Here is a 20405-nt window from a genome sequence, read left to right as displayed (position 1 = left end):
TGTGTGTGTGTGTGTATGAGTGTATGTGCGTCTGTGCGTCTGTGTACACGATATCTCATCTCCCAATTAACGAAATGACTTAAAATTTGGAACGTAATGTCCTTACAATATAAGGATCCGACACGAACAATTTCGATCAAATGCGATTCAAGATGGCGGTTAAAATGGCAAAAATGTTGTGAAAAACAGGGTTTTTCGTGATTTTCTCGAAAACGGCCCCAACGATTTTGATTAAAGTTATACCTGAAATAGTCATCGATAAGCTCTATCAACTGCCACAAGTCCCATATCTGTAAAAATTCCAGGAGCTCCGCCCCATCTATGCAAAGTTTGATTTTAGATTCTCAATTATCAGGCTTCAGATACGATTCAAATAAAAAAAATCGAGTGGAAAAGATCCAGCATGAAAATCTCTACAACTAATGTTCAGTAACATTTTCACCTAAAATCTATATATATAAAAGCGAAATGGCACTCACTCACTGACTGACTGACTGACTGACTCACTCACTCACTCACTCACTCGTATAACTAAAAATCTACCGGACTAAAAACGTTCAAATTTGATAGGAATCTTTTGACAATATTTTAACTCTAAGGGTTGTTTTTAAGGGTTTAAAGTTCGTCTTCTAGCATGTATATTCTTCTTCTCCCAATTTCTTAATTATAATTGAGATTTCCATATCATATGTTACTATAGAACTATAATCTAGATAGAGTACCTCTTCGAAACAGTTGTTAACTGGCAACTAAATTAATAATTAGTTGACTTGGTTGGCACCAAGTTGAAGATTTAAATGCATTTATCGCGGAAAAATTGATTGGGCACTGCTACTTCAATCCTGGGAATATTATATTACTAACCGTCAGGCTCGCTTCGCTCGCCATATCCGTTTAGCCAGACGTTTAGTCTGGACCCCCGACTGGATTGTCCTAACATATGATAAAAATGCTCAAATGAAAAATGCAGGCGAGCGAAGCGAGCCTGCTGATCTTATTCTTGGACGATCCTGTCGGGGGTCCAGGGGGCGGAGCCCCCTGGCTACACGAATATGGCGAGCGAAGCGAGCCTGACGGCTAGTTAAATATAAGCTCGAAATTCGAGAAAATGTGATTATCCAATTGAAAACTGTTGATTCTATTAAAAAGATTTGAGTTCTGTCATTTTATCAGGTTAGCACCAAGTTGAAGAACTATTGAAATGCATTTATCGAGAAAATATTGATTGGGCACTGCTGCTTCAATCAGAGCTATTCCTGGGAGAATAGATAATTTTTATGTTCCATAAAACAGACTTTTATGACGAGAGTTGCTTTCATCATATTGGTCCTATTGTATCAATATTTATTCTGTTTGTATATCCGACAGATCGTGAAAACTGCCGATAAAATTTGGATAAGTCAGTATGATTGATTATATTGAGGGTATTTTAAAACTTAGAAGTGTCATCACAAATGTGAAGAAATTCGGCCAAAACTCAACTTGGCGAAAGAAAGGGGTTATTTGTTAGAATGGCCAAATTGCTGTTTTGTTGCTTTTTCTAATGTAAAAATCTGGTGTGGCGCACTCACACAACTTTCCTTGCCGTTATTGATCACCTGACGCTAGTGTTCTCACGCATCTCAAGTCTACTATTCAAAGATATGAGACAGCTGGTGATAGGACAATAGCGCTGCAGACAAACGAAGTCTGCTATCTCTTCATAGTGAATCATTAGAATCAACAGTTGCCAACAGTTTGCAATTGGATAATCACATTTTCTCGAATTTCGAGCTTATTTTCAATTTTAGGTGAAAATGTTACTGGACATTAATTGCAGAGATTTTCATGCTCTATCTTTTCCACTTGAAATTTGTTGTTCAAATTGTATATGAAGGCTGATAATTAAGAATCTAAAATCAAACTTTGCATAGATGGGGCTCCTGAATTTTTTAGAGATATAGGACTTGTTGCAGTTGATAGAGCTTATCAATGACTATTTCAGGTATGAATTTGATGAGAATCGTTGATGCCGTTTTTGAGAAAATCGCGAAAACCCTGTTTTTGACAACATTTCTGCCAGTTTAGCCGCCATCTTGGATTGCATTCGATCGAAATTGTTCGTGTCGGATCTTTATAGTGTAAGGACCTTACGTTCCAAATTTCAAGTCATTCCGTTAACTGGGAAATGAGATATCGTGTACACAGACGCACATACACTCATACACACACACACACACACACACACACACACACACACACACACACACACACACACACACACACACACACACACACACACACATACGCACACACACACACACACACACACACACACACACACACACACACACACACACACACACACACACACACACACACACACACACACACACACACACACACACACACACACACACTTTTTCGGATTCAGGGAACCTTGAAACGTATAGAAATTCAGAAATTGGGGTACATTATTTTACAGTTTTAAGTGATTAGTGAGTGTTATTTTGTTATTCAATTTGGTTTAACAATCCAAATTAGAACTTTTCTGTTTTCAAATATTTGGAAAATATCTCTCAAAATTGAACCTGAATTCAAGTGTATGGTACATAACCTACTTTTCGGATTATTTATAGTGTATACATCAAAATTCGGGAAAGAAATAGTTTTGGTTTGTGCCTGTTAGTCCTTCCCTAATCATTTTGAAGATTTGTGTTCTGTTTATCAATAAATAAATAACGAGCGAAGCTCGGTGCGCCGATATCAAGAACTTATCAGAGCAGATTTTTTTTAAGAGAAGGCTACTCTGATTGGTTCTTGTAATACTTAGTCCGGATTAGGAATTAACAGACAGTGCAACTGGCTCTCTCAAGACCATGGCTTTAAGTGTGTAATAGAACAACAGAGGCAGTCTGGAGGAAAAATCAACAAATACATTTTCCCTATTAACAATATTTCAAATACATCAATTCACTTGGATTGAAATGAGAAAGGAATAGATTAGAGGGGGATTGGAGCCCAAAAATACAAAATTCGATTTCCATTTTAAGTGCCAGGTCTTGACAGACTCATTGCACAAAACTTTGCAGTACAATACATAATCAAGAGATATACTCAATATAACATATAATATAAGTTTAGTAGAAATTAGTTCACTGTAATGAATAAGTAAATGAATGAAAGTATAATATAATATAAGATTATATGGTATAGTATAATATAATATATAGTATAATATCATGCTTATAAGGTGAATATAATAAGGATGATATTGATATGTTTAGGAGAGAGAGAAAAATAAAAGAAAAGAAGAAAGGGGATAAGAAGAAGAGATGATAAAGAAAATTTGCAAATATAAAATAAAACTTTGAGATGGGATGGATGAGAGATAGTTATCTTGTGAGAGGAATAATTATCATGTTCTGTAGAAAAAATGTTGAAGGATGAGAGATGATATTCGCAGGGCACCGCCCTCTCTACTAAGTATTAGAAAGTTGATATAGTAAGAACTGAACTAATTTCCTGATGCCATACCGTTTAATATTATGTAGTGCGTGTATAGACATTTAAATATGCAATGCATACTACATTATTTTTTTATCATAGTAATATATAAAGATCAGAAAGATGAATTCAATAAATACTTTGTAAATCCTCTCAATCTTCTTGATTATACGAGTTGGAAATCTCGCAATCTTCAAAATAGATGAATTAATGAAGTGAAAATGGTAAAGACATAGATTGGAACCGGAGATGAGCAGACAAATGTAGTAGGAGGAAATTAGTGTGTGTGTGTGAATGTGTGTGAGTGGGAGAGAGGGATATCTTGTGGAAGGCAAGAATATTATGATCTGTAAAAATAAAATTGGAGGGTGAGTTTGGTAGCGCTGCACTGCACTGTGCCAAGGGGTGGTTGTGTGCAGGGGACATAAACATAGTGAAGTTGCTGGGAGATGGCTCCCTTGGGCATTCCGACATTGCAAATTGCTCAGGCCAGGTGCTGCAGGTTCCATACACCCTCTCACTCGCACCCACCGTCTCCTTCTTAACTGCTAATATAACTTTATACCGGGGGATAAATTTAACACTTCATTAATTATGTAAGTGTTTCTTGGTGATACGGAGAGAAGATAAAAGAGAGCGGTTTGAGAGGGACAGAGAGATCTACTGTTTAGAAGGATGGCGTGTTCTGGAAAGTCAGGGAAAGTGTATTCTCATGAAACAATGGGTTTCAGATGTATCTCCAGTTGAGCAAGAAATAATTAAGAAATAAATAAATCAATGAACTTCTCAGATATGGTCAGAGCCAAAGATCTTCAAAAAACAAAATGCTTGTCAACAATTTTGACGTATAAGAGGAATTTTATAAGGACATTCTATTCAATCGGCCGCACCAATTTAATCTATATTGAATATCCCACTCTTATATAGGTTGAGGTTCATGAAGATCAATGTAACAGATATTTCGTGAAAGTTCGATCATGATAATATGTGAGCGTAAATCCCATACCATAAATTACATGCTTTTTATATTATCTATTTTTGAACAATGCATACGTTTCTGACATAACTTTTGATGTATGATCCCAACACTCATTCAATCAGATTGATAAACAACCCACAAAACTTCATGGTACAAGAGATTGATAAACAACATGGAAGGTAAACAACAATCTAGAGCATTCAAGAATCCAGGTATCTAATCAATTGAATGAATTTCCATCCAAATTATCGTATGTTGTGGTTCTAGTTCCATGGAATTCAATTCTATCCATAGCAAATCACAATTATTTGGGTTAGTGAATAGATTTTCATTTGTTGAACTCCTCTTCCGCGAAAATTAATTCAATTCTATTAGCTCTATAATATAACCGATATTATAGAATGAAGGTATGTAGGGTCTGTATATATATTCTCATATTCCAAATGAATTATTTAGCCCACTCCTCAAAAATGAGGCCCACTCCTCAAAAATGAGGCTCTGACCTCCTCCTTCATGAATACATCATAATATTCAAGTGTTTCAATTCCATATTCTGTGAATTTAAAGTTTGTTCTGTGTTGTTTTATAAAGTTTCATTATCAGCCCATCCAATTCTAAAATTGATAGTTTAATTTTGATGTGGAATTTCCAAATCAATGTTTTGGTTTAGAACTTTAATATGGAGATAACCCAATTGAACTATTTGCGACATAACTGAGAAATACAAGATGTTTTGGACAATAGCCCTTATGTGAATATTGTATTCGTTCACTCGATTCAATTAATAAGTTATGGATACTGATCATAGTTGTGGTAGCGAGATTAGAACAACCTCCAACTCAAATGATCTTCTCATACTTCCATAATTATACTTCACTTGTATGGGCTACTTATTTCTAAAATCATTGAAAACAATATAAAACCATAAAGTACCCTTCTATTTATTTATCGTATGAAGATAATAGATTATCCAATATTGTTTTGTTCATTTTTTACTTTCCTTGCCCTATTACCATAGGTAAGGAAAGTATTGCTTTCCAAAAAAATTAAGGTACCCTAATTTCAAGTTTTCTATACTTTTCAAGGTCTCCTGAGTCCAAAAACATGATTTTTGGGTGTTGGTCTGTGTGTGTGTATGTGTGTGAGTGTGTGTATGTGTGTGTGTATGTGTGTATGTCTGTGAACACGATAAATCCATTCCTAATTAACCGGTTCACTTGAAATTTTAAACTTAAGGTCCTTATACCATGAGGATCCGACAATAAGAAATTCAATAACATTCAATTCAAAATGGCGGATAATGACTAAAAAACCATGTTTTTCACGGTTTTCTCGAAAACTGCTTCAACGATTTCCTTCAAATTTATACCATAGATAGCTATTCATAAGCCCTATCAACTGACATGAGTCTCATTTCTGGGAAAATCGCAGGAGCTCCGTAATATTCTTGAGAAAAATTGCAGATAATTACTAAAAAGCCATGTTTTTCACGATTTTCTCAAAAATGACTTGACCGATTTTTTCCAATTCATGAGCTCTATCAACTGGCATGAGTCTTTTTCCTGGGAAACTAATGGGGGGTCCACCCCATCCTTGAGAAATGGACTTTGTAACCTCCTTCTCGTGCATGAGGTAGGTAGGTAGAGCAGTTTAAAAAGAACATAGTCATAGTCGAGATATTTCATCTGTAGAACAGCTGTTTTGACGACTTTTAAAAATCATCGAATTTCACAATTTACACAAAGGAAAAAGTACTCTGAAAACAATAATATATACACATATACAGTAGTCTGATCGTAGTTTCAAATATGTTGCCGCCAATCGTCATTATGTTATTCCACTAAATTATTCTCGTTTAAGAATGAGGCTTACAGTTCAATGAGCAAGGAAAGTTGTGTGAGTGTACCACACCAGACGAGAAATCTCGTTACATGGATAATTCTGTAGCTCTGATTACCTCAAGTTTTTCCAATTAGTCAATCATCACCACAATATCACCTTTAATATGACTCGAAAAGTATTACCACAGATCTAACCTTGTTCACTTAGTCTATGGTATTACTTAAAATAACAATCAAGTTGAAAATATTGTTATAATGTACGTGTACCTCATGACCAAAAACTGAGACCCATGTTTGTGGCAAACATGTTATGGTGTTGAAGATCCATTCTTCTGCACTGAAGGATTCATGGAAAAGTTTTCACTATTTTCCACTTTGAGCTAGTTTCACAAGATGAACATTTTAATCTCCTAGGTTGCGTTGACAATGAATTTCATAGACAAAAAAAATTTGGATCACCTCGAGTATGATTCTCTCAACTGCCCGGAGAAACAAAACGGTTTAATATTAGAGGAATGTGAAAATGGAAGAAGTCTCAAACAGGTTCAGTTTGAAAATGATGAATAGTTGATGATAAATAAACCAACAAAGGTGGCCAGGTACCGCAAAGTGAACATGCTGTATTGCAACACAGAGCTCTCTTCTAACAGAGACATTCCCGTTGTAGGGTAGCGCTTGCCGCGATAACAGAGCAAAGAAATTAATTTGTTTCTTATCGCTTGGAAAGATGAATAATTACAACTTCACAGGGCGCCAGCCGACGAGTAAACAATGAGCAAACGTGGAGTATTGTAGCTGGGTTACGACTTTTCTCTCTCGCTCTTTAAACGGGGTGAAAATTAAAAACGTAATTAATTTAGGCAGGAGTGAGAGAGAGCGATTGTCGCGGTCAAGTGAAGCATGCAAACTTTTTCCAGGTGGAAACACGTTTTTGTCTGTCTGAGTTGCGTCGTCTCATCTAGCGCCGCTTTTAATTGAATAACAAGATAATGAATGGATACAAAGCCCCGAATCAACTGAGTGTGAAGATATCACAAACAATAAGCTCTCCCCGGTGATAATTTGAACTTTGTGAGACATGTTGGGCTCTTTGAAAAAGCTAGACTATCTGAATATCAAAATCTGATTTCCCAGCATAGCCTACTTCATAATATCAGGAAGAATTTGAAGAAGCTATGAAACTATAACCCAATTTCTCTAATATAGTATCACGAATAAAAATCAGTTTGATAAACTGGTTAATTGATTGAAAGCTAGCAATTTCCAATTTTGAGTATTTTTTAGCAAATGCTAGGATTCGAGTCAGGTGTGTAGTTTTATTTCTGTAGTTGGAACCAATGACTATTTGCTAGTCTCTAGATTCTACTCTTTATTCAATTGCTATTCATGATGGATTCATCCGGAAAGAGATCGATTTGGTTAAAAATATTTCAAGTTCATAATTTGATACTTGAAGGTGGTTAAAAAATCATTCCTAATTCATCGAGGAATTTACTGTGATCATTTATTATCAATACGACGATATTATCCTTGATCAATTTTGATTAGTCAAGGAAAATCGAATTTGAATTTTAGATGGTAGCTTGAATGGTCAAGGATGCATTGATTGGTTCAAATTAATAATGACCATACAAAATAACAAATTTTGAAAAACAATCTAGCCAAAAAACCACATTGGTGACCAATATTCAATGTCTATTATATCAGTTTAAACCCACATGAATTACGTTATGGATTGCATCGATATTGCATAAAAGATAAATGTTCAATGCTTTTGGCACTCTACCTGTTGAGGAGGCAGCACCAGGGGTGCCATTGACAGGGGGCTTTGGTGGCCGGGGGGCGGGGGGACCCGGGGGCGGCAGACTCGCCGTGGGGGCTCGACTACTGGGGGGCGGTGATTGAACACCCCCTTCCCGATTCACCGACACTCGCTCTGCGAACAAAACAAGTGACAGTGCAAAATTAGCAAAAATGTCAAAAGTTACAAAATTCAAAAATATTTTAGTCGAAAAACAAGCGGAATTATTTTCACGTGGAATGTCCCATATTTATGAATGTCAATGTGGAACAATTATTTTAAAAATAAGCAAAATTAAACTTCCTTGAACCTACAGCAAGAAATTGAATTTAGAATCAGGACTCAGACCAAATTATATTATTTGTTGCTGACAGGGCCAAAATCTGACAGAACGAAGGAAATAATATTATCAATCATATCACAAGATTCTCAAATGCACGTTTGTGCACGTGTGTTTTAGATGTTGAATGAGAAAAGCATGTTGATCTTATTAGATATAACTGTCATAGTTCGTGGCATTTCACAAATCATGAGAAATTTTCAGAGCACAAGTTCTTAGAGTTATATGACTGCTCAATTCCAGAGAATGGAGTCATACTGGGAAAATGTGAAGCTATTGTTATTACACGCATATTGGTACAACGGACATTAGAGTAAATTCGAGGAAAAAAGAAACTCAGGTACTCAGAAACTCAAAGTCTGCCCTCGCGTGCAACCCCTCATCTCTAAAGTTTTAAAATAAAGCAGTAATTAATTAGCATTCCCAACAAATGCTCAGTTATCACTGTTGAGAATTTCGATCTCCAAACAATTTTCATAACAAACTCAATATTTTGTCATCACCAATTGAAAAGCTCCCACTTAATTAGAATGTTTCTAGTGGAGCTGAGAGCAGGAACAATATTGCAAAGTTGGCTGAAAGTGACTTATAACTTTATTCAGCAGAACTTTGCAATAGGAGTGAACTAACTAACTTGAGATCGGAAAGAGAATTCTTCGCGTTCAGCCTATTCACTCACAGATAATGAGATCGCGATAACAAATTAAATCAGGGCGCGTTAACTGACGTGTAAGAGTAAATGAACAATGCCTCTCTTCGGGGACATTTTCCCTGCAACTTGATTACAAGATTATTTGTGAGTTGATCGGAGAGATACCCTGAACCCAGAACCCAGAACCCAGCTTCACTCCATTCCAACTTCTAATGACTTCAACGTCTCTCTTCGTTCTTCCTAATCGTGGCACACCGTAATAAGGTATTATTATTCCAGGCTAGACTAAACTGATTGTCTACATCAGCAAATCATTCGTAAGATCCAAAGATGTGAGAATAAACTTTCCAAAACCATTAAACCATTAATGTGAGAATAAATTAAACACCATTCGGTGATTAATTAAGATGTTCAATATAAAAATTTTATGTATATCAACTTTGTGTCAAAGTCAACACCAGAATCTGGGCTACAGAATCATCAAGCCGGTTTTTCACATATCAGGATCAGAGTATTTGTCCGATACAATGAAAATATCATTGCCATGAGTTCGAATGGGAGTAGACCCAATAAGCCCAGCTGAGCGCGTACGGATTCCTATCTTACTATAAGTCCCTTTAGTACTTATGGGATCTTTATTTTCACTGTATGTACCGAACACGTACACTGATACTGAATCTTATATGTGCGAATCCAGTTTTATTAATCATTCATCTTTGTTGAAAGCATCTCGTAATTTCACGAGTACAACCAATTACCCAAGAATACTTCTGAGAATGCATGTGTGTACTTTCATTGTAAGAGAGGAATCGGAATATCAGCTTTTGAAAACTAATTAACCTTCCTGTGGGTGCGTCCTTGAAACTTACATGAGTGGGCGCGTAGCAGCACTGAGTGCTGCCTCTTAAATATCCTAGTTTCTAAGCCTCATACAGCTCAGGCTAGAATAAAAAGGATGTTTATATCATAAAAAGTAATTTTACAATCAATTTGGATAATTGCAGTCATATCTTGAACATGTTATACTATTTTTCAATAACGATATACTGGAAATTGTTACTCACTGAATTGAATACGAATACTGATTACATTAAAAGAATAATTTCATTTCAGCTATTGTCAAAATATCAAAAAAAAAACATCATACAAGTCACATATAATAATTGATAATGAAACTTGAAAGAAATGAGATAGTCTCTTAGAAAATAACATATATGAATATTTGAAAATTAGGAACACAGAGTGCTGCCTGTAGGACGTGTCTATGTGTTTGTCTGCAACTCACGACTGAAACAATCAATGTAAACAACATCTAGCATTTGGATTGTATTACCAATGTTGGCAACTGTAGGTACTGAATGTCCCAACTTTGTAAAATGAACGCCATCCTACTTATTACAAGAATAATTACTTGCTACGCGCCCACCGGAAGGTTAAGTTGCGCTCATCGTTGAGTGTTCTTCCAACTTAACTTGATCTGATTGATTTGTAATGAATTTCTCAACTTCTCAGATGATTAACTTCTCTAAACATGGACTAGTCTAATATTTTCAGAAAAATTGTTTTTTTTAATAAATAGATTCGAAAAAAATGAAATTTGATGAATTTAATTTGCAAATTTCTCACCTTCTTTGCTAGCTCCGCTTATAACTTTGGTTGGTTTAGGCGGGGAAGACGGCATGGGAATTTCTGAAACAATTGAAGTTTCTTATCAAACATTTAAATCGTTACTACTTTCAATAATATAATATTGTTTCTGCTTCCATGATGCCTCTCATTGACACGTCAGCTCGCTCGCCCACAAGTGGTTATGTTTATTTCAATAATAGTAATAATGACGCAAATGAGCTCCACTCTTTCAAAAAACTTTTCAAGGCTGCTCAACTTAACGTCCAATCCCTCAGCTGTCACATTGATGAACTCAGAGCAATCTTCCGTTTTCAGGACTTCAATATAATTGGAATTTCCGAATCATTTTTAAAGCCTAGTATACCATCAAATCTTGTTGCATTACCTGAATATAATCTCTTCCGAAATGATAGATTAAATAACGCTTGTGAGGGTGCAGCAGTTTATGTGAAAGATGGTATCAAAACAAAAGTTTTAATCACATCTAAACAGGAGTATTGTTCCAGACCAGAGTTCATGCTACTCGAATTATCCTTATCTAATTCTGATAAATTACTCGTTAGTATATGTTATCGCCCACCAAAAATAGGTCATTTTACAGATTTCGAAAATGCCTTGCTTTCTCTTATGCTTTGTTATAACAGTATACCAGTTATGGGGGATATGAACACCGACTTAAACATGACAAATCGTAACTTTGACTACTTTCAACTGACTACAATTTTCCAATGCCTAAACATGACTATTTTACCTCTCGATCCAACTCTTCATACTAATGAATCAGACACACTCATTGACCTTCTCATTGTTAGTGATCCCAAGGAGGTTGCTCAAACAGGTCAAATCCCAGTCCCAGCTGTTTCTGGACATGATTTGATCTACTGTGTACTTTCCCATAAGATACCTAAGCCAGAACAGAAAATTATAACTTATAGAGACTTCAAAAACTTTGTTGAAGCCGCCTTCCTGACTGATGTGGCTAAAACTCCATGGCATCAAATTGAAGCATTACCCACAGTTGATGACATGGTCAAGACTTTCGAGAATTGGACTTTGACTTTGTATGACAAACATGCACCTTATGTGACAAGGAGGATTAATAGAAAACGATGAGTACCGTGGATGACTGAAGACATACTTAAGATGATGAGACGTAGAGACAATGCACATAGAAAAATTTAAGAAGACATTCGACTTGGACTGTTTGATAGAGTATAGGAGCCTTAGAAATAGAGTTAAACAGGAATTACGGAACGCAAAGATTAGGTACTTGAATTCGTTCATGACAAACAATAGACAAGACTCTCAATCACTTTGGCAGGGAATAAAAGAATTCGGGCTTGACAAACAGAAATCAAATCCCCCAATTGATTCACCATTGGACAATATAAATGACCATTTCGTTTCACATTCCAACCAATGTGACGAAGTTGTCATTGGTAATCATATCAATGATCTTGAAGAGCAGGCTACAAACTTAGATATACTTATTGATCAATTTCATTTTCATCCAATCTCAGAAGAAGACACTTTCAAAGCAATTCAACGTATTCATAGTAATGCTATGGATGTAGACAAAATTCCTATTAAATTTATCAAGAAGATGTTATTTGCTGTTTTACCAACCATTACATACATTTTCAACAAGTCACTTGAAGAAGGCAATTTCCCTGAAAACTGGAAGTTTGCTCTGGTTCGCCCTCTAAATAAAGTTGCATCACCCAATAATGTTGAGGATTTCAGACCAATCAGTATTTTACCTGCATTGTCCAAAGTTCTAGAAAGACTTATTCATGCTCAAGTTGTGAAATTTCTAGACAACAATATAACTTCATAACTTTCAATCAGGCTTTAGGAAATTCCGTTCAACTGAGACAGCACTCCTTCGTGTCACTGATGATATAAGGTCAGCTATGGACCAAAGAAAATGCACCATCCTCACTCTATTTGATTTTTCAAAAGCATTTGATACTGTTGAACATAAAGTTCTTTTAAATAAGTTAGCTATTCTTGGTTTTAGTCACAACTCCCTAGTTTGGTTCAAATCCTATCTCTTAGGTAGGAAACAATGTGTTTCTGTTGGTGACAAGTCAAATAAGTGAAATGTTATGCATGGGGTACCACAAGGTTTAATTTTAGGCCCTCTCCTATTCACTTTGTATGCTAATGACCTTTCCTCCATTATCATGTTCTCCAGCTTCCATACTTATGCAGATAACCTTAAAATTTATTCAAGCTGTCCAAAAACAAAAATTAATGAAACAGTTGGAATAATGAATCAGATATCATTTTGATAGTTGAATGGACAAAGAAAAGTGGCCTTAATCCCATCAAAACACAACCCATTGTAATTGGATATTCTCGTCTTATAGACAATATTGACCTTGAATCGATTCACAAAATTAGTGTAGATGGTAATGACATTCCTTACTGTAGCTCAGTGAAGAATTTAGGAATTATTATGAATAATACTCTTGACTGGTCAGAGCAAGTGAACAAAACATGTAAAAAGGTATTCTCAGCAATGCATTCATTGAAGAAAATGCACGACATCCTCCCTAGAAACATTAAATTGTTATTGGTTCAATCTCTCAACTTCCCACATTTAATGTATTGTAATTCTGTCCTCAAAAATATTATATTAAATAAATATAAGTCACTCTGAATGATAAACTACAGCGTTGCCAAAATTATTGTCTAGGTTTCGTCTACTCTCTTCAACGTCATGAACATATCACCCCTGCCCACATTGCCAGTTCAACATTGAAACTTCCCGAACAAAGACGTTTTCGAATAGTCAAGCTTGTTAGAGATATTTTGAAATACGGAAATCAGAACTATTTCAAAGATGATTTCAAATTTGTTTCTGAAGATAGGAGGTCAGATGCTTCACATACTAGAACCGGAGAAAATACGTTTAGGATACCCAACCATCAAACCACTATTTTCACAAAACCTTTTTTAGTCAGTGCCTGTCGTGCATGGAATGCACTTCTTGTTTCTATCAGTTCCATCGAGAGCCGAGCGAGCTTCATCCTGACTTTAAAAAAACATCTTTTGGAACAAATGACTGAAACTGTCCGGCCCTAGAACGATGTGATCGACAACCATCCCTCACCCATCCCACCAATATAAACCTATAAACTTTTTATAGAATGAATTGTATATATTATAAATTGTAAATTATTATTAATTGTATATATAATTGTAATTATTTATATATATATATCATATAAACTCATGTTATTCTAATTATCCACTGCATACTGCTGTATACTACTGAAAAATGATTTACCCTTATCCACTTTCAGCCTACTCCATTTTATTAATCAATAATTTGATCTTATCTACCTATATAATTATTTTACTTTATTTTTTTCTCTTAAATATTCATATTAATTCAAACTTTTACAATATTTCCATTCATGAATAAATCCTTAGTTTAATCAATGGAATTAACGTTTTGGTAGAGAGTTAGTGGAAAGGATATTTTTAATATTCTTTCCAAAGAATGGACATTGATATGTCCAAAGCTCCGCCAATTTATGTAGATGCATAACAATATAATTATCTATAGTTATTATATTACAAATTGCTTTTTCATATAATATACAGTTCAATAATTATTTTCTTAGTCTATATTATGTAAATTCATCTATAATTTTGCTGTATTGTAAGCTATTGTATATAAGTGTATAAGCCAGTATATATTGTAATCTACATAAATAAAGTACTCAATCAATCTATCAATCAATTCTCTTTGATTCAACTGAACATATGCACTATCATAGAGAAAGGATAACGTAAGTCCAGTTGTTTGTCTCTGGTAGGTACCACTTACTAAAATTTCACGATTATTGAGGACTAATAATTTTATTCATATAAAATTAGTAACGGGTGCTTTTTAGAGGTTGTACCAGTGCAGTGGAAGGAAAGGCAATGTAGAGTGTTACTGGGTCATCCTATGGAGTAATAATAATTGAAATATAATTATTATTTCTGATTCATGCATGTGCGAATGGACGAAAGACTATTGATAGGTTATATTTTTACCGTATAATCGAATAGATCCCTCAGTTTCTCCTAGCGAGTTCTTGGAGATGCATCGGTAGTTGCCGAAGTCGGACGATTGGAGGCCGCGAACGGTGAGCTTCATGTGGGCGCGGTAGCTGTTCTCCGAGGTCTCGGTGGTGTACTTCTGGGTGGGCAGCAGCATCACACTCTGGTAGACCCAGTAGCTGATGGCACGCGGGTAGGCCTCCGTGTGGCAGTCCAGGGTGACGTCTGTGCCCGACGGCGCACCCACCAGCTGATTCGGGACCCAGATCATTGGCGAAACTACAAAAAGGCATTGATCCATTCATTAATATCAAAATAATTCATTTTAATTAATTTAATTGATAAACGATTAATAATAGATTATATTGGAAAATTCATGAGATTCCATTGTTAGAAACTGAGTAGAGGAATTGCCATCATAGATTGGGCTTTTCATACGTCATGTTCCGATGTCCATTTTTCCCCTCAGTCCATCAAATAATAATTTGTTCATCTATAAATTTATGGAGTGAAGCAGGAGTGCCTAAAAATTATTGAGAGAGCTCAAAATCCAAATTTTGTGATTGGTATCAAATTGAAATTTATTTGTGCAACTAGTGTGCTAAGTGACACTCTGCTGCACCGAAAGAAACGATTACGCACGAGCCGTAGGTGAGTGAGGAATGGTTTCTTGGATGCAGAAAAGGAACTTTGCACAAGTATTTCACATTAAATTTTTCCTACAGATACCATTGAATATGGAAAGTGAGTAATCATGGGTTAAATGTGAAATGTCCTGAAATCCGTCAAATGTTTGTATGTGTAATTTTGTTGTTAATAATACCTTCATTTATTTTGAAAATAACTAGCAGGAACACATGCTCCGCAAAGGTCTATTTCGAAGCTTGACAAACTGAGACTTGAAGTAATGAAATTTTGAAGAATTGATAACAGGCCTATAAATATAGGAATTTTATTTCTTGATCTCCTATGTTGAAATCTATTGAATGGAACTAAATGAATGATGAATTAATTTTAATGTTGAATGACAAAATTGAACGTTTGATAAATATGAAAATTGAACTGTTACAAGTGATAAACAAACTATGCTAATTGAAAACATCACAGGTGGCAATCAGATGATTCGCGACATAATCATCCTTGGTTAATTAAGAATCTATAAGCGAAATTCCAAGTTAATCAGTCCAGTAGTTCAGACGTGATAATGCGTCAAACATAGTTTTCCTATCCCGTACGTGTAAGCCAGTTCTTTACTTTATTATAGAAATACGTAGTTAACGACTGCAAGAGTTAAGAAGCTGTGGAACAGAATAGTGGTGAAACTATGATAGCGCCAGAGGTGTCTCAAACACAATAGTAGGTACATCAAGTCAAGAGACTTCATTGATGTTTGTGGTGTCATTTTTGAAAAATTACATTAAATCACCCGCTCTCCTCCCTAGGATTGGTTTCCAGGTACCACGTTCAGAAGAGTTAGGATAGGACCTTTCATGTCCCAAGGTCAAGGACCCTTCATAACTTCAGTCAGGAACTGACTGGCAATTGGGAGGTACCGGGTTCGATTCCCGGGCTGGCAACTAATTTTTGGATAGTAGTTCTCATCGTATTTCCATCTAGCTGTTAACCCTGTTGTCAATGTCTGCGGTAGCAGAAGTCTTCGGGGTGATTTGCAGCATTTTCGTTAAATAATAATTATATATTAATTAGCATATGAATAAATACATTCTCTATTTAATTCCAACTTCAATTAATATGATGTCCGTAGTTTTTATTAGTTTTATAGAGTTGATCAAACCTACAGGTTAAATCCCTCAACTTTTATACTTGAATATTTGTTGTTGTTAACACGTTTTATTTTTCCTTTTCTGCTTTCATCAATTTCCTTTCCATAGTGACACATGTTTCCCCTTAACCTGTTTCTATGTTCAATTGTATTCTTCTATAACTTACTAGCAGGGCACCCGTGCTTCGCTACTGGAATTAAAAGATAAGATTATTTTTGTGAAACATTTATATTCTAAATTCTACCAAACTTGTTATAATCGTTTTTGAGATTAGGCCACAACTTGACATGAGAATTATTGAGTCAAATCATTTGAATAATCATTGATGTGTTGAAACTGCTCTGTAGAATAGTAGTCCGATTGCACAGAATTTTGTAGAATTTTGGGCGGGGCTTAAGAGTCGACCTCGAATTTATTCATTAGCAATTATTGATATTTCCCGTTGACAGTTATCAAATTAGCAGTTATCATGTTATTTTTGCTTTTGCTTGATGCAATTGAAGGATGAATTCCAAATGAAGTTGATTCGGAATTTTATGACTCTCGTATCCATGGATCTCTTGTTTATTCTGACATTTTTGGCATAACATGACGCTTAATTCTCGTTTAACTTATTCAAAAGTGTGGACGCAGCCAATCCACTAATTCTTTATTTCATAGAAGTCCATTCATACAAAAAAGTCTATTCATAATAGTTAGTATAACATTTATTGTGGCTAATTCCTCATGTCCTAAGCTTTATTATCATGAATATTAAAGTGGGATGAATTTGCATAAATCTGAATAGAGTTTATTCAATGACTTTGATTATTGACTACAATTATATGATCTCTTTCTTTGTTCTTAGCTTGAAACCAAAAGCCTATGGATAAAAATTTGGATGTAAACTCAATTTAATTCCTATCTAAAATATCGGGGCACCGAGCTTCGCTTGTTGTTTATTTATTGATAAACAGAATACAATTATTCAAAATGATTGGGGAAGGACTAACAGGCACAGCCCAAAACTGTTTCTTCCCCGAATTTTGATTTATACACTATAAATAGTCCAAAAAGTAGGTTATGTTCCATACACTTGAATTCAGATCCAATTTTAATCCAAACATTTGAAAACAGAAAAGTTCTGATTTAGATTGTTTACAGACCAAATTGAATAACAAAAAACACTCACTAATCACTTAAAACTGTAAAATAATGATTAACTTTGAAAATTATAATATACTCTAATTTAGGATAATATTCCATGTCATGTCAACAAATCAGATTATTTTGATCAAGTCGATTAAAATTTCTAGATTCAACAGATGGACATAATTCTATCTCTCTCCTAAACAGGCACTTGCATCTTCTGTTATCAACAGACAACGAAATTATCATCTGTTTTTCCAAGAATGGATAATAATTATTATCCTTTTCATGTCCTTCAGTGAGTTTCCCAGGGATGAGATCTAGTGCTATCGATTTTTCATATCATAAACCTACTATGTTCCAAATTTCGTGAAAATCGTTAGAGCTGTTTTCGAGATCCGTTGGACATACATAACCATATACAGAAATTGCTGTCCTAATAAATAATAGGATTGAAAACTTTAGTATTCTGATCTATCAATATCAATAGGTTTGACTTGTGTCATGTAATGACATCATGAAAGGAAATAGGAGCAGCTGATGGAATATTATGTTTTTTCCCGATTTAGTTTTTAGCTGATATTCAAACATGAAAATATCAGACCCAGTAGCACAAAAGCCTGTTCAATTTCAATCAGGATTGAATTTCATAAGAATTAATCAGAGCAGGTTTTTTCAATAGAAGGCTTCTCTCATTGGTTCTCGTAGTATTTAGTCCGGATAATGAATTAACAGACAGTGCAACTGGCTCTCTCAAGGCCATGGCTGCATACAAACATGGAGCAACAGAGGAGCCAATACAATAGAAGCTGAAGAAATCAGTCGCATTTCTATCCAGAATACTGTAATGTTTTAAATTAATTAGGTTAACAAATTTTTGACTCAACTACAGCTATTGTGATCTTTTTCATTTGCACACACTCTCCCACGTTTTCAACAGATTATGGAAACTTTTTTCTGATCAGCTGCTACTTGAGGGACCAATAATTCTCTCTCAAGGAACTTCAGCGAATTTTCCCAGAGTTGAGACCTGTTCCAAAATAATGTTTTTTGTTGCAAACCCACTATATTCCTGATTTATGAAAATCGTTAGAGCCGTTTCAAGATCCATACGACATACATACTGTGTCGGCCTGCTCCAGGGAGGGTATGGACAACACAAAAAATGGATAAATGTATGAAAGTTCTCACTTTTATGGGTACATGAATATATATGCCCCTCAGAACTGGGATATCAGAACTGGGAATTTATTTAATTGGTCAGAGTCAACGGCGGTATACTGATAAATACACCTTGATCTCTTATATGGACCGAGAAATTTGTAGGTTATCTCAGATTTGGGATTGGAATATTTCAATTGTAATGAGCTTGAATAAAGCAATCTTGAAACTATTACCTGTTTGTTGTTCTGATAAAGAGCCAATGCAACCTGAACAAAGATATATATCACAAATTTATGTTTGATTGTGCCTCTCACCGCTATCAGAATTAATAATGAGTACTTTATTAAATAAATATAATTTCCGAAAAGAGGTTCGAGTACAGAATCTAATCCTATCAGTGTTGGGTTACATTGACTTAAATCCTGCAAATTGCCGCATACACTGTTTAATTTAGTCTGGAAATTATGAGCTAAGTCCCCGGCAATGACCAATGTGAAAGCAAATGTAAGCAGAATTATATTGATTAACTCCGCAGTGATCCACTGATACATTAGCAACCATCTACAAATTTCCACTAAATCAATTTCCCGACTTGTTTCACTGACCATATGAGGTCTACCAAAATACCAATGGTAATGTGTCAAAGACGATATGAAGGTTTTTAGAAAGGAAACGAACTGGAAGATAATTTGTGCTCAGTTATTTCAATATAATTGTAAAAACACAAGATTTGCGACAATTTTCAAGATAAGCAGATAGTAAATTATAATTTTCAAGTGAATAGTGGTGATCAGTAAAACGTGTTCTGGTTTAACAATACCAGACATGTACAATCTACAATTTAATAATTATTTATAAATCAAAAGAAAATAATATGATAAAATGATAGCAACAGGGTTGTAAGTTCTGCTTTGGAATAGCTTGATCGATAAACTTATTATAAATTGATTCAATTTAATGACGATTATTATAATGTAGATTAACGTTGAATTTTCCCTGATTCCAATCTGGTCATGACCATTAATTTTCTCGAGAACTTATATCGCTTATGAATCGTAGATGAGGCCCCAATTTATTTACTAGAAGAATAACTCACGCGACTCTCTTTTCCTTTTTCCTTGGTTCACAAATAATTATTCTTCTGTCATATGCTGGATTTTCTGGCCTCCTAGTAGAACGTGCTGCTGGTATATTACTCGGCGATTCATGTAGATTCAAAAGGGTATTTTACATTAATGATTATTTTTACAGACAAGAGGAACTTTACAATTAACATTAAATTAACAAACAAACAATTGAAAAAAATATATATATGTAAAATTTTTCAACAAAAATGCAAGTTTACTAGGAACGTGTGACTAGGGCAAGGTCAGTGCTAGAGAAGAAGTCTTCTTCCTCGAATTGAGCTTACAATTCTTTGAATCTCTCTGTTTCTAATTTGCATAAGACAATAATTGCTATTGGTTGTAGCTGAGTGACGTAGCTCACACGTCATATTTTTATGAAAAATAGTTCCTTTGTTTACATTCAATTCCCTGACTT

The 20405-nt window shown here is 35.0% G+C and overlaps 1 protein-coding gene across 1 annotated transcript in view; it reads right to left on the bottom strand.

The window, feature by feature from the left end:
* LOC111058086 (lachesin-like) overlaps window positions 1-20405 on the bottom strand; it is a 479172-nt gene that overhangs the window by 13312 nt on the left and 445455 nt on the right. The window contains exons 6-8 of the mRNA XM_039422255.1: window positions 14782-15066; window positions 10726-10788; window positions 8093-8242 (exon numbers count right to left, since the gene is read on the bottom strand). Of these exons, the coding sequence (XP_039278189.1) occupies window positions 8093-8242; window positions 10726-10788; window positions 14782-15066 (498 nt within the window). The remainder of the gene's footprint in view (window positions 1-8092; window positions 8243-10725; window positions 10789-14781; window positions 15067-20405) is intronic.

The sequence above is a fragment of the Nilaparvata lugens genome, chromosome 2, assembly GCF_014356525.2.
Source record: "Nilaparvata lugens isolate BPH chromosome 2, ASM1435652v1, whole genome shotgun sequence".
Classification (NCBI taxonomy): domain Eukaryota; kingdom Metazoa; phylum Arthropoda; class Insecta; order Hemiptera; family Delphacidae; genus Nilaparvata; species Nilaparvata lugens.
The sequence above is the reverse complement of the archived record's forward strand: the minus strand, read 5'-3'. Positions and strand labels throughout refer to the sequence as shown.